This window comes from Cygnus olor, chromosome 2 (assembly GCF_009769625.2).
Source record: "Cygnus olor isolate bCygOlo1 chromosome 2, bCygOlo1.pri.v2, whole genome shotgun sequence".
Classification (NCBI taxonomy): Eukaryota; Metazoa; Chordata; class Aves; order Anseriformes; family Anatidae; genus Cygnus; species Cygnus olor.
The window spans coordinates 45401963-45415629 of NC_049170.1; the positions used below are offsets into that span (position 1 = coordinate 45401963).

General features: G+C 39.3%; 3 protein-coding genes across 6 annotated transcripts in view; 2 read left to right on the forward strand and 1 right to left on the reverse strand.

Moving 5' to 3' along the window:
- ATP2C1 (ATPase secretory pathway Ca2+ transporting 1) overlaps nucleotides 1-3178 on the forward strand; it is a 50212-nt gene extending 47034 nt beyond the window's left edge. For all 3 annotated transcript variants that reach the window (XM_040548404.1, XM_040548405.1, XM_040548406.1), the window contains exons 25-27: nucleotides 573-668; nucleotides 1508-1649; nucleotides 2366-3178. In XM_040548404.1, coding sequence (XP_040404338.1) covers nucleotides 573-668; nucleotides 1508-1649; nucleotides 2366-2502 — 375 coding nt within the window. In that variant the 3' untranslated portion in view covers nucleotides 2503-3178. The remainder of the gene's footprint in view (nucleotides 1-572; nucleotides 669-1507; nucleotides 1650-2365) is intronic.
- A 5170-nt stretch (nucleotides 3179-8348) lies between these two features.
- ASTE1 (asteroid homolog 1) lies at nucleotides 8349-13517 on the reverse strand. 2 transcript variants are annotated; one of them, XM_040548407.1, is made up of 4 exons: nucleotides 12161-13517; nucleotides 10217-10427; nucleotides 9106-9298; nucleotides 8349-8818 (listed from the first exon to the last, which is right to left on the reverse strand). In XM_040548407.1, exons 1-4 carry the CDS (start codon nucleotides 13472-13474, stop codon nucleotides 8527-8529), a joined length of 2010 nt encoding a protein of 669 aa, XP_040404341.1. In that variant the 5' UTR covers nucleotides 13475-13517; the 3' UTR covers nucleotides 8349-8526. The 2 variants fall into 2 exon arrangements, with proteins under 2 accessions (XP_040404341.1, XP_040404342.1); XM_040548408.1 differs by lacking the exon at nucleotides 8349-8818 and adding an exon at nucleotides 11548-11665 and having other exon boundaries at nucleotides 9162-9298.
- The window catches only part of NEK11 (NIMA related kinase 11), a 103617-nt gene continuing 103462 nt past the window's right edge, over nucleotides 13513-13667 (forward strand). Inside the window, exon 1 of the mRNA XM_040548411.1 lies at nucleotides 13513-13600. The gene's annotated coding sequence lies outside the window, so the exon portion shown is untranslated. The remainder of the gene's footprint in view (nucleotides 13601-13667) is intronic.

The window sequence follows — 13667 nt, forward strand, 5'->3', positions numbered from 1 at the left end:
GGAATTTGGAATTTGCATGAACTTAGTTGTAAGATTTATCCATACTTGTTTAATAATAATGAAGATTGGAGGGGATGAATTTCAAAGCAGCAGTTGAAATGAGCAGTACAGTTCTGTTGCTCATCATACAGTCCTATTGCCCAATCTCTGTTTTAACAGGGACTTTTTCAGGACCCAAACATATTTGGAAAACTCCAATGGGCATAAATTTTAAAAATCTTATAGCCAGGCTATTATGAAACAGCCATTTGCTTTCCTTTTCCAAGTAGAGAAGAAAGTTTGGTTGTTTTTTTTTTTTTTTTAAACTTCTTGTAGTGCCTAGAATTCTTGGTATTCTGTCTGCTTGCATAGATGTTTGTTAAGAGTCTTTGTTTAATTACAGCTTGGAATTTTAAATTCTTTTAAATTACAGGTGTGTAATTCTTGTTGTATGATTTATTAAATCAGCTTGGGGCAAACAGTTGTTTTTGCTTTTATGTAGCTAGTCAAACTTGAATTATTGCAATAACTATGTTTTGTTGTTGAGGGTTTAAATTAAAGCATGCTGAAACCATCCTATTTTTTGTTGGCAGTTACGAGACAATGTAATAACACCTCGAGATACAACCATGACTTTCACCTGTTTTGTATTTTTTGATATGTTCAATGCATTGAGTTCTAGATCTCAGGTGAGTGATTCACATTGCCATTTACACATTATTTACAAAAGCAGTATTTTTCATCTAAGGAGGATCTTGCTGTTTTTGTTTCAAATGCAGATTTACTTTACATGTACTATGAAGCTTTGGAGTTAAAATAGGTAAATAAAAATAATTAAAATTAAAAAATACTATATAGGATTTCTTAAATTACAGATAAGTGTTGATTTCCTTAATTTATGATGCAGAGCCTGGTAGTAATGCTGCTGTCCTCACAGGAGCAAGGAAAGTTTTATTAAAATCTGAAGTGTGGTGGTCCTTTGTATTGCTACCTACGCTTGGTTGGATTTTTTCTTTCCTGAAAATCCTGCCAGTTCAGCAACTTTTTCAGAATCTGAAGCTTTTTGGAGGCCTTATTTTATTTTTAACTTGTAACTTTAAGGAAAGTTGCTTAAACTGTTCTTTCTGTTTATATTTTTGCTCTAAGGAAAAAAGGTCTGAAACTTTATGCTAGTTGAAGAAAATATATACTACTACGTATATACTACTACACTTATGCTAATTGGCAGTCTGTTTTCTGATATGAACATCAGAAAACATGTCCTTCTAGTATTGTGTGCACCTTCTAATGCACTGTACTTGCAGAAAAGTGAGCTCAGTAAACAGATCATTGACTGTGAAGACAAGATACACATTCAGTTTACCATGAAACTAGCCTCTCAAGAACTTGTTGTGGATTATCTTCAAGGTCAACAATATATTTTTACATTTCTGTAAAAGTCCAGATGAAAACACTGTAGTTATGAATATTTTTCCTGTCTAGACAATGGAATTTACATGTACGGTGTGATTTATCGTTTATTTTACAGACAAAATCCGTCTTTGAGATTGGACTTTGTAGTAACAAAATGTTTTGCTATGCTGTCCTTGGATCTATAATGGGGCAGTTACTGGTCATTTACTTTCCTCCACTTCAGAAGGTTTTCCAAACAGAGAGCCTGAGCGTCTTGGGTAAGAGCAGTTTCTTTTTAAAAACTGTGTATTAAGGATTAATTTGTAAATGCATTGGCTGGTGGTTGTGGGCATGGCATTTAGGGGACATGGTTTAGTGGTGGATTTTGTAGTAGTAGGCTAGTGGTTGGACTTGATGATCTTAAGGGTCTCTTCTAACCTCTATCATTCTGTGATTCTCTGAGAGTTCTTTCTGCCTATTTGTATACAGCAGGAATACAAATCCTGCTGACCTGTTTTAAGAGGGGAAAAAATCCTTTTAGATCCTTTGTTTGGAAATCATGATTAAATGTGTATTATACACAAAACAGGTGATTGCATTCTTAGGTTTCTGAAGTGCCTGTGTATTTTAAGGTTTTCAGTATGAGTATTGATGCAGGCAAAATGAAGCATAGACTTTGGAAAAGTTTTTTTAAAAAAGTATTTTTTCAGTATAAAGTTAATTATGTTGCTTAGTGTTCTTTGCTTTCATAGGTATTAATAAAAATAGTTACGAAATATTCCAAAAGTTTGAAATATCGTGCATGTCCTTGTGATTTGTGCATAAACTATGCATGTTATTTGTCTGGTTCTGCAAAAATTGGTTCTTGCTTCACTTCTTCTCAAATTACTTAATAATAGGGAGACAATTTGAAGGTTTTGTAAGTCGTATTCCTTTGTGAATCTGCCCTAATCTTTAAGTAGCAACTTTTTAAAAGGCTAATTATCTCTTCTAGACTTATTGTTTCTTCTGGGACTCACTTCCTCTGTGTGCATAGTGACTGAGATCATAAAGAAGTTTGAAAGAAGCAAGGAAAAGATCCAGAAACGTGGAAGTTCTTCTTCGTCAACTTCGTCTTTTCTTGATGTATGATGCATATTGCATTCTTTTTGTTTGCAAACTTAGGGATTGCTGTCTAAAGATGTAGGAGAAAGCAAAACAATATTTGGAGGATTAAGAAATCCTGAGGGCTTTTGACAAGTCCTTTGTTTCACTGGCTAATGATGAACATTCACGTTTCAAGACTGTTCAGAACTTAACTTCCAGCTGTGGGAGTAACAAATGAAATTATGCAACTTTGGTAACATTTTTCCTCAAACCAATTTACTTTTGAGATTGAACAGGATTTTGTGTGGGGGGGATTTAATTTAAAGAAAGATCTAAGCCCAAGTCCCATTTTCTGCACTTAAGAGATATAACTGTAAAATTCTTCTCTTAGATATATATATTTTAGTTTGTTTTTATTTAAAACATTGTACTATATTACTTTTATGGTGGTGGGACTTTGCTACTAATACAAGGATTAAAAAAAATATTTCAGAGGCATTCCACTGGGTTTAGAGTCTGTCACAAGAGTGCCATATTCTAGCTACTGTATTTATTTACTTTATCCTGCAATGTGTAAGCGGCTCAAGTACCTTGTGCTAGTTTTTTTGTATCCTGAGTTCTTTTGCACAGGATGTGACCGCTGTCGGATCACTGTTTTTCTTTTTTCTGTGATTGAAAAGCCTATACTGCAATTTGAAGTAAATGTTTGCTTTTCTTAAAAGTGTGCTGTCTCTTTGCTTTAAAAGAAACTGGCATTTACGCCAGATTGTCAGGCGTGTTTTGATAATTTCAGATGCTAGCTTTATTTCACGTTTTGTTCCATTTTAGCTTACAAATGCCAGAACACTTCAGTGGTTATAAGTAAGTACTATTATTGAAATATTATTGTAGTAGTATACTAAATTAGAAAAGGAATGCACTCATTCTCACTCTAATGGCAAAAAATCCTACCCTTGTTTGAAAGAAGCTTATTTTTTCCTTCTGTGCCCCTCCTGTTCTTCCTTCTTCCCATCATAAAAATAAACTGTTTACTTTTAGAGTAACTTAAAATTTTAACCTTCAGAATGACTTTTTGTGGCTGGAAAAGTGTTATAGTAGATTGATGTCTCTATATGTTAAAATTAGTTTTTAATATATGATAAGGCCTAAATACTCTTAATATTCAGCAATTAGAAACAGTCTTTTCCCTCAAAATAGACTTGAAGCTGGTGTCATCAGTGTCTTTAGAATAGGACTATTTATCCCCTGAGGAGAAATGCAAGGAACAATCACCTAGGGAATCTTGAAAAGAGGATGTGCAAGATTTCTAGGGGGAGTTGGAGATGGAATGGTGTATCTTTTGCTTCGCAGTGTGTGGATACACAGCTTTTCACATTGAAGCCTGAAAGTAGTGTTCTTTCTTGGTATTAGTTGGGGGACATGCTGTCAGAAGATAATCATCCCGTCTGTAAGGTTAATGAGGGATTTTAAATGGGCACCAACCAGGATGTTTTTGCACGTTTCTTTGTGGCTTGCCCCATGTGCCATGCTCAAAATCTGGGGAGTTCATGAAAAATAAGGCAGTTTGGAAAGTGTTATATAACCTCTCTGCTGGTAGTTTATTTATTTATTTTTTTTTCCCTGGAGATTCGTAGACTTGGTCAGAAGTGTGGCAGCACACAGGAAATGAGTTCATTTGCTATGCAGGAACCACTGAGTCAGCTGTACGCACGCAATTCAGCCATTGCTCTGGCTGACCCCGGGCCTGCTGAATGTGCACATATTACCTGAACTACCAATGTGCAGGAGATCTAACAGTGTAAGGGGAAAGACACTAGTGTATAGCGTTCACCTCTTATGCAGGCTGCTATATGAACCACCGAGCTAATAGGGCTCAAACAAGATGACTTCATATAGAAATGCTCTTACCTCTTCAAGCACAAGTCTCATTGCCAATAGCTCCGCCTATCAAAAGTTGAACAAATTCGTCAATGTTCTTCCTGGTGGACTGTCTTTGACAAGTGTAGGCGTGGTACTAATGCGTTCAGTATTTCAATGCAATTTCAGAACATTTAAAAGCTCCTTAATAAAATATTTAGAACTCTACAGATTCCGGTAAAGACATAATAAAAACTATGACAATGCATGCTGATGAAGAATCTCTTGCACCAGCCTGGGTTTTGAGAAAGTACAGCTCTGCATTTGGTGTTAAAATCCTAGAAATCCAGATATGTAGAGAAGTGCAGATGAATAATGATTTGTTGTTTTAGCAAAGAATTCTTATTGCCTAGTCTTTAAACAAATTTTATGAAGCAGCACAAAGAAGTCTCACTTTCTGAATAAGGTGTGTCAGTGTAGACAAAGATATAAAATTGTGGTTTCTGAAGAACAATTCTGCCTTCTTTAAGGGTAAGCTTAATTGCATGTAATTCACTTTAAATGTGCCAAAGGCAATTTTGCTGTTTTCCACTGGAAGATGAAACAGTAACAAGTAATTCGTGTAGCTCAACCTAGTTATTTGTGAGAAATGCTTGGACCAGCTGTCTGAATTCCATTGCTGTTTTTTAGCTCCATTCTTGATTGTTATCACCTAGCAGCAAGTTGAAGATTTTCTTTAGAGCTATTGAGTCAACAGTGAGATTTTCTTCCCCTCAAAAATTTAGAAGCATTTATGTGGTGTGAAAATAGGCAGCAACCAAGGAATTTAGTTTCTCTTATTAAAGTATGGAATAGTGAACATCTAACTTTTAACTAGTAAGAGCCTTTTATTGTTCTGTGTTGTTTTTCTCCCAGGGAAAGATTGAAAACCTGTAATGACTCAAGAAATAAAACTGAAGCAGTTTATTTAAACTTTGAATAGTGATCCTAGACTGGCTAATTTTCTTCATCATACAGAAATGGTATTTACAGTGAGGCATATTTAATTTTATCAGGAACAAAGAGCAGCTGAATTCTGCATTTAGAACATGTTTCCAGTGGAGTAATTTGTAATCACCAAGTCAGCAGTCCCAAAGGTATTCCCAAAATGCCTTGTGATCACAGCAGCCTTTTGATCAAAAATTGAAACATTTGAGTTTTCACTTGTCTTCAGAACTAATTCAAGATCCTACTTCCCAGCAAGGCTCAAGAATTTGCTTTCTGGTGTTCCCCCAGCATGGCATTTGGAGCAGTGAAGTTCTCCCTTATAGCAGTAACAAAGTGGAATCAAACATACCTGCATTTTCATATTTAAGACTTGAAATGGGACAATTACTGTTGATTATAAAAACCATAAGGAACTACAAGCTTGGGAAAATGAAACACGGGATGGTAATGATTTGAAGGATTAAACTCTTAATTATTAAAATCAAGAACTTAAATTTAACCCCTTTCAACTTAAGTAAAGTCACCTGATGGAAACGTGTAAATAGGCTACTTAGAAAGGAGTTGTAAAGTGCTCCTGACTTGCTGTGTGGTTGAGTGTGGGTGCCATCTGCTGGTAATATAATAAGTAGCAGTTCTGTAGTGGAGGAAACGTTAATTATTACCTGCTATCTCAGTTACCTACCGTCTCAGATTTTATCTCAAAAATAGTTCTTCTATGAGTTTAAAGATGTTGCAGATGTATTAATTTCTCATTGAATTTATTACGGCGGTATCAAGTCTCAGCTGTATGAGACCACTCTTGTAGTTCACAAGGTCTAATGAGTTACTTCCACGTAGAAAACAGTTGTTATAGTGTATGGTAATGAGCCTAAAGAAAGTGAAGTTTTATGTTTTGTTTTGCTTTTCTCCAGGCTTATTCATAGGTCTTCATACCGTGTACTTTAATGTTTCCTTTTTAGAAAGTTTGGGTTTGGGATTTTTCCCCAAAATTTAGGACGTCTGAAATTTGAGCATTTAGGGTCAGCTTTTTAGTTTTCATCCTTTCATGCCTGGAACTTGCCCTAGTTAAACTTCAAGTGAATGACAAACTGTCATGCTTTTTGCATTTCGATATGTCCATCATGTACTTGAGTGCCCCACAAAATTTACAACAGTAAGTATTAACAGTGCCTGATACTTAAGTGCTAGTGTTAAAATTCTGAATCAGGAACATTATTGTGGTTTGAGACTAGAACTCTGTAAAACACTTTTTCCTTGATTGGATTACTTAAAAATCATTGTGAAATAGCTCATTTGCCTTGGTGGTGGATTACTTTCAGTTGCTTAATTATTTCTCTGTAAAATTAAGTAGCACTTCAGGAAAGCCTTTGTGATAGTGGTCTCTGCTAGTCTGTATCACCTACTTGGACAGGGACATATTTTTAACAAGGACAGCCTCTACATCCATTAAGACAGAGTAACTACGATGTTATCTTCCATGACAGTAAAGATTGTGTCACCTAATTCTGTTGCTAGCGCAAGACCTCTAGAGAAAAGCTTTGTACTCAGTTCTTGGTGCTTGATGATTTTTAGTGGATTTCTTCATGCCTGGAATATTTTTCATCATTAGTACAAGTGCTCCTGATCACACTGAGCAAAGGCAGATGTTGCCTTGGTTATTCCAGGTAGCTCACTTTACTTTTTAATTTGTCAGTTTGTGATTATTCTACATGCAAGAACACCACCTAAATAATGACTGTCAGATGCAAGAACAGCCTGAAGGACAGGTAATCTGCAACTATGAATTTTCTTCTCTTTCCCCTCTAGAAGCAAGTCAAGTGCTCTTTTTCTACTACCATAACTGGAGTGCTAAAGTACACTGTTTAAAGGGGCAGATGCAACTATCTCAGGTATAGCTTACCTTCCAAGTAAAAATATGTTTACTGCAATGTGTGATGACTGAAACAAATCTAAGAATATGTCCTCTGTCATAGTCTGTGGAAAAAGCATGTTTCAGAGCAATGTCATGCCTCTAAGAGTAGAAATGCTTTAACCTGAAGGCATTTGTACTCTGAGGATAGGAGGGAGTTCATCTTGTTTTCTTCACCAGACCAGTCTCTCTTTTAGTTTAAATGTGAGAAAAAGCTTACATAAGCTGGACTGAAAATTGAGCACAAGATGATGCAGGTGTCAAACTTGAATTCTGGTGAGTAATGATTAAATCATGATTTTCCTGGATTTAAGAAATAGCATACTGAGTCTTGAGAAGAAAAAACAAATGTAGACTTCACATAAGGAAGATACCAGGAAACCATCAGTTTTACAACAAAAACATTTCTGTGAAGTGTCTCATTTTGTTGCGAAGTTTGCTAATACAAAAAGCACTGAGAAATACTGACGATGTAGGATTTTTTGTATTAACTGTTTTTCAACATTACCATACTGAGAATAAGGGTTTGCAAAGTAACTTAGTGTACGCTGGGGCAGCTTAAAGCAGGTCTGTATAGCTGTTAGAGAAAGGTTAATACAAATGACAGCAGATTGTACACAATTACTCCGAATTAGCAAGCCTGCTGTAATTTGTTACCATGTAATTTTATGTATCTATGTAGGTACTTAACTGCTATTTAAATATGCCAAGCGGAAAGGGGAAAATTGCTGCTTCTGCTGAAGCTTCTGAACATGCTTCAGTACTTACAATGCTGCGAGCACAACTTAATCGGTTTTCACTGATGAAAATTACCTCACTGAAAATACAAATATTCTACCTGTAAAGACAATGTTTTTTAAAATGTGGATTTCTAGTTTGCTCTGATCTGTAAAACTGTAATCATATAACAGCACAGACAATTGTTCCTCAAACATGAACTTTAAAAACTATTTTTTTCAAAGTCAGAAGTGTTCAGGAAGTTGGAGAGACAGTGAACTATAAACGTTCAGGAAGACAATTACTTTAAAGTAGTCCAGATCTGAAATGCTAAACTTCTTTACCCTCATTTTTGATTAGTATTTTATAAAAACAACCAAAACCACACACACGCAGAAAAACAGAAAGCAATACAACTTACATATAGCACCTTTTTTATAAGAGCCTGGGTTACAAAAATACCACATCCCTGAAGGAAGACTTCTTGGTAAAGATGAACTGGGAACTTGTATGAAAACAGCAAAGCAAATTCCAATACAGTCACATATCGAAATATAATTTCTATCTTCATAGGTGAAATTATTCTAGTAATAATGCTTTCAGTCATCCACTCCAAGTGATGCAAACCTATTAACATCACATAAATACTGAGTTTCTGGTATGGGACGCCTGATGACCTTTGTCTTTCTAGATGCTTTCTTCTTTTTGCGGGACTCAGACTTGGTCTCTGTCACCTTCTGAAAGAAGTCCGGAGATACACTTGACTTCACTGTATTCAACAAAACCTGATAAAGCTGAGTCATTTTTGGAGATGAACCGAACAGATTTTCCACTGAAGGTGTTGATTTAAGCTCTTGATACAGACTGTGCACAAGGGTCCCACTATAAAGCCTGCTCAAAGGAAGGAGAGAATCCTCGTTTAGAACCACACTTCAGCAGAAGTACAGAAACGTGCTGTTCAGTGAAAAAAAAATCTCAACTACATACAATATTCAACGGTGGGCTCCTAAAGAATACCTATTCTAAACAGTGTTTTTTTCCATATTCCTATCTTTAAAGAAAGGAGTCTAAATATAGTAAAATTGGCCAAAGGAGTTTATGACCCAGAAAATAAAACAGTATATAAAAACATTTCAATAAGAGCTTATGTGGAAAACAGATCTCTGGAACATCCTTACCTACTTAAGTCTGGCTCTGAGAGAGGAGTGGAGAGTAGCTGGTTGAGATACAATCCCATCTGAAGGCAGCACTGCCACTGGCAGAAACTGTGTGCAGCATCTAAATCAAAGTCTTTATTTTGCAATTTCTTTTCCTTCCATTTCAGGAATTGGTTATATGCAATACTGTCATCTTCATGTAAAGCTGTGGAATCTAGGTTGTGAATAGAAAAGGACAGACAAATGTCTGCTGTGAACAGTATGAAAGGTATCTGCAGCGTATAGGGTCTACAAACCTCAAATGTCCAGTTGTATCTCAGGAAGCCTACATGGTAATGTTTCAAATCTCAAACTTAAAGGCATAAAATTACAAAATACTTTAAGTATCAATTTCCACAAGAATCTCAGATTGTGAAATCAGTAATTCTACTTGTCAGGGAATTTGCTGCACTGTTCTGTGAGGGAATCAATTTGAAAAACAGATTGCCATCTCACTCCAGCCTACTTGGGAAGCAGGTGACAACCATTTTCAACCAGCTTTTACAGTTTAGAACCTAAATAAATTGAATAACCTTGGCACGCATAATCTTTGGCATCACATCAAGGCTTCTTCCTAAATGAAATGCCACTTTACACCCTATTATGTATAAATATATTCCTGAAAGTATTAAGTCAGTAAAGAAATTGTTTCATTTTCAAGTATTCTCAGTGCACAGGAAGATAACAGGTACCTGTGCAATTTTTAGGTACAGCTGATTTTAGAAAAACTCACGAGAGGGAAAAAGTTATCAGAATGCATCAGTAGTAGTCATTTCTGATGCATAAGCATGTCAACAAAATTTTTGTAGCCTAATTACACCTAATTAATCTTTTAGTCCTTGATTTGCCTTTTTTAAAAAATGTTTTACATGATAGAATAGCACTGTTCTACCTATTTAGAGTGTTAAATTCTTAGTTAGCACTGCTTCTCTGCTTTGTATCAATGCAAAGAATGTGATACTTCAGGATATAGTGTGAATCAAAGCTAATTCATCTGAATTTGCACAACTCACCATAAATGGGGAAAATCAAGTTACGGGACAGATTTTCACAGTAGTTGAGCATCTAAAATTGTATTTTTTTAGAGACATACCTGGATCATTAGTTACCCTGTCAAGTTCTCCGGATACTATCATTAGAAGTAGAGCCTTTAATTGAAGCAATTTTACTTTTGGTTCTGAACAACACGTCCAATAACAGGTTACAGCAACAGGGAGCTGTAAGTGACTGGGGATAGATTCTAGGAAACTCATTTTCACTCCTAAAGTCTCCAGCAAAAGCATCTGACGGCGTGACATAGGCACCTGAAAAAAAAATGGAGTGGAAAAATAAAGGGAACAGACTTCATTTGCTGTAACTGATTTCCAAAATGCAAAGAAGATTGTGTTTAAGCTAGCTAATACTTCATGTTTCCTATTTAAAAAAAAAAAGTTATTTGAGTAAGTTTCACAGATACTCTGAACAGGAAGTATTTTTGAAATACAGCTAAATGTTAAGGAAAAGCAGTAAAAGTCTATTTTTACAATTGTTTGAGGTCAGTTAGATTAAGAGGTTTTGAAGTCTCCTACAAATCAGATGATTTAAATTACACTCCTGTGCAAAACTTAGCTTACTTGAATGGTAATGCCTATTCTTGGTACGTTGAGAACATACCTACCTGTAATTACCATGAAGTCTTCAGTGTGAAGCTTGCCTTTCGTATTGGCAACATAGTAATTCCTAGCACGTTCCCTCTTTGTTATTTAACTACTAAAATGTGGTGTTATGCTACACATAGACCCTGCAGCAGAATTACAGCAAGTTTTTCAGATGTAATTTGAGTGCTTGGTGAATCTACATTAGGATGATTTTGCCTGTATCTAGACATCAATCCCAGAAGTAGAAGACAAATTGAAATCAGTTTTGCCAAGAGTGATTTGAATGCAGGGGAACCTTTCTTCTTGCAACCTTCCGTTGAATTGATAATTCACATTTACTTAGTGAGGAGAGTTGTTGTAATAGCAGAAACTTGAATTTGGTAGAGGATACATACTAGGGCCAAATTAAGGTGTCATTAAAGTTTCTTAAAACCCCAAACAATGACTTCTCAAACTCTTGAATGTCTGCATGTTGCTCATTTAAATAGCAATAAACCTGTATCACAGTAGTGATGGACCAGGTTCTTAATGAAATAGCCACCAGCAGGTGATAAAAACACACAGATGTGCTACAGCTGATCTGAATGCCAGAATAGATAGAGCATATGACTTAAATATGCAGTATTAAAAGGCACAGATTGTATTTCCAAAAGTTAAAAAAAATGCATACAGAATCTGTTATGCAACTTTGGGAATGAGAGATTATTTCCCATTCAGAGGATGACTTACAAAGCCTTAACCATTAGAATTTACACATACAGAATCACTTATGGTGACTAGAACTAACCTAGTACAAGCTTCCTTTGATTACAAGCTGTGTTTTTCAGGTGCTGTTCTGTCTGGCAAGCAGCAGGGAACCACGTTAGCAGGATGCATACTCGTGGCAGGAGGAACTGCTGGACCAGCTGCAAGGTTCACAGAAAAAAAGTTGATTTTTAGTAAAAAGCATGTGTCAGATTTTGTGTCTGCCTTTGGTCTGAAATAGCTATAGCTTGATCAAATGTAAATTAAGTTTTGTAGTGTTAAATTGCACCTAAATTTAATAAAGCTATGAATTCTCTCCTGAAATGACAAAAGCAAATACTAGTTTAGCGTAACACACAGGATGAAAGAAGGGCATATAATGGAAAACGTAGGCACTGCTAATATATACACACTACCTGCTTTTCATAGAATTTGTCTTGGTACAGTAAGGGAAAAAAAGTTATGAAATCTCTGTAGCTTCTCAACTATCAGAAGCTAAGCTCAGAACCCTATAAGTACCTCAGCACTGAGGTATTTACTTACTGAAGTTGTTTGGTTCAGGCATCATGTTTAGTGACCAGCTGGCAAACATCAGTCCCAACTATTTGTTACTCATGAAACATTGTTAACCATGATCTGTGGTGCCAGCCATTTACCTCCGTTAACTCGTCCAAAGAAAAATGATCATCGCAAAAGCGCGGGGGTAGGTTTGCTGCTTGAACAAAAGTTTTTTTAAGCGTCTTTTGGATTCTGTCGAATTCAAACACACCTGGCGGCTTGTTGGCCTGCTTACTCACAGAAGCAGCTTCCGAGCTTTGAGATGCCTTCAGGAGCAGTCCGTAGATAACCTGTCGGATGGGCAGCGCTGTGCTGTGCGCGCTAGGCCTCTGCATGTTCTCCACCTGAACGTGGAGGAAGGTACTTCTCAGTATCAGGGCATCGCTGAGGAACGGGGACAGCTCACCTTTTGCCAAGCCATCAAGCACCCACTGTGGCAACCCCGAGTTCCTGGCCGCCTCGCATTCGTACTTCCCACCCTGAAAAAAGTCCTCCAGGTTCACGTCGGACGGCGCGTAGTCCTCCATGGAACTGCACAGGAGCTCCCTCACCTCTTCTCTCCGGTGTTCCTTCAGGTGCCTCACAACGTGCTCCACGGCCTCTGCGGGCCCGGAGAACTGTGCCAGCCACTCCAGCAGCCCCCGCATGAGGCCGTGCTTGCCCCGCCGCCCCCCGGGGCTGCCGGCCGGCAGGGGCAGCTTGCCGAAGAAGCCCTGGAGGGCCGGCACCTCGCCGTAGTCGTTCCCGCAGAGGACGGCGAAGAGCGGCAGCAGGCTCTTCTGCAGGCGGCCGAAGCGGCCGCAGAAGCTGTCGGCGGAGAAGCACAGCGCGGGGATGAAACAGCCCGGCGCCCCGTCCCCGGGGCACACCTCCTGCCACTGGAAGCGGCTGAGCGGGCAGTAGCCCCCGGGCAGGTCGAAGACGCAGAAATCGCTGTCGAGGGACAGCACGGGGCAGCCCCAGCGGCTGGCCAGGGCGGCGATCTCGCGGTCGGCCTCGGCGAAGCACTGCACGAACGGGACGCGCAGCCGGCGCAGCGCCTGCACGAAGGTGTGGCGGGCCAGCAGCGGCAGCAGGCAGCCGCCCTGGCCCCGGGACAGCCCGTGGGCAGCCCGCAGCCGCTCAGCGGCGCGGTCCCGCAGGGTGGGAAGCTTGCGATCGGCCGCGCCGCGCCCGCCGTCCAGCACCACGACGGCGGCGACGCCGCAAGCCCGTAGGCTGCCGAAGAAACGGCGCACGGTCGCCGCCAAAGCGCCGTAGTCGCCGCCGCGGCGGAATTCGGCGGCGGAGGAGAAGCACAGCCGGTGGTAGAGGCTGCTCCCGTCGATGACCAGCTTGGTGTCCCGCAGCCGCAGCTCGGTGAAGAACGCCCCGCGCTCGCCCACGAAGCCCGTCAGCCCCGGGACGCCCATGATGGCGCCGGGCGCCCGCTTCCCTCGCAGGGCGCCTGCGCCGCCTCTCCTAGCGACGGGGCCAGGCGAGGCGGGACGCGGGGAGGGAAAGGGGCCGGAGGAAGGGAGGTCCCGACCCCTCAGAGCGTGAGTTTGGGGCCGCCCGCGGTGTGTTTTGGGGTCCCGGCGTCCCCAGAGCGCCTCAGGGAGGCGC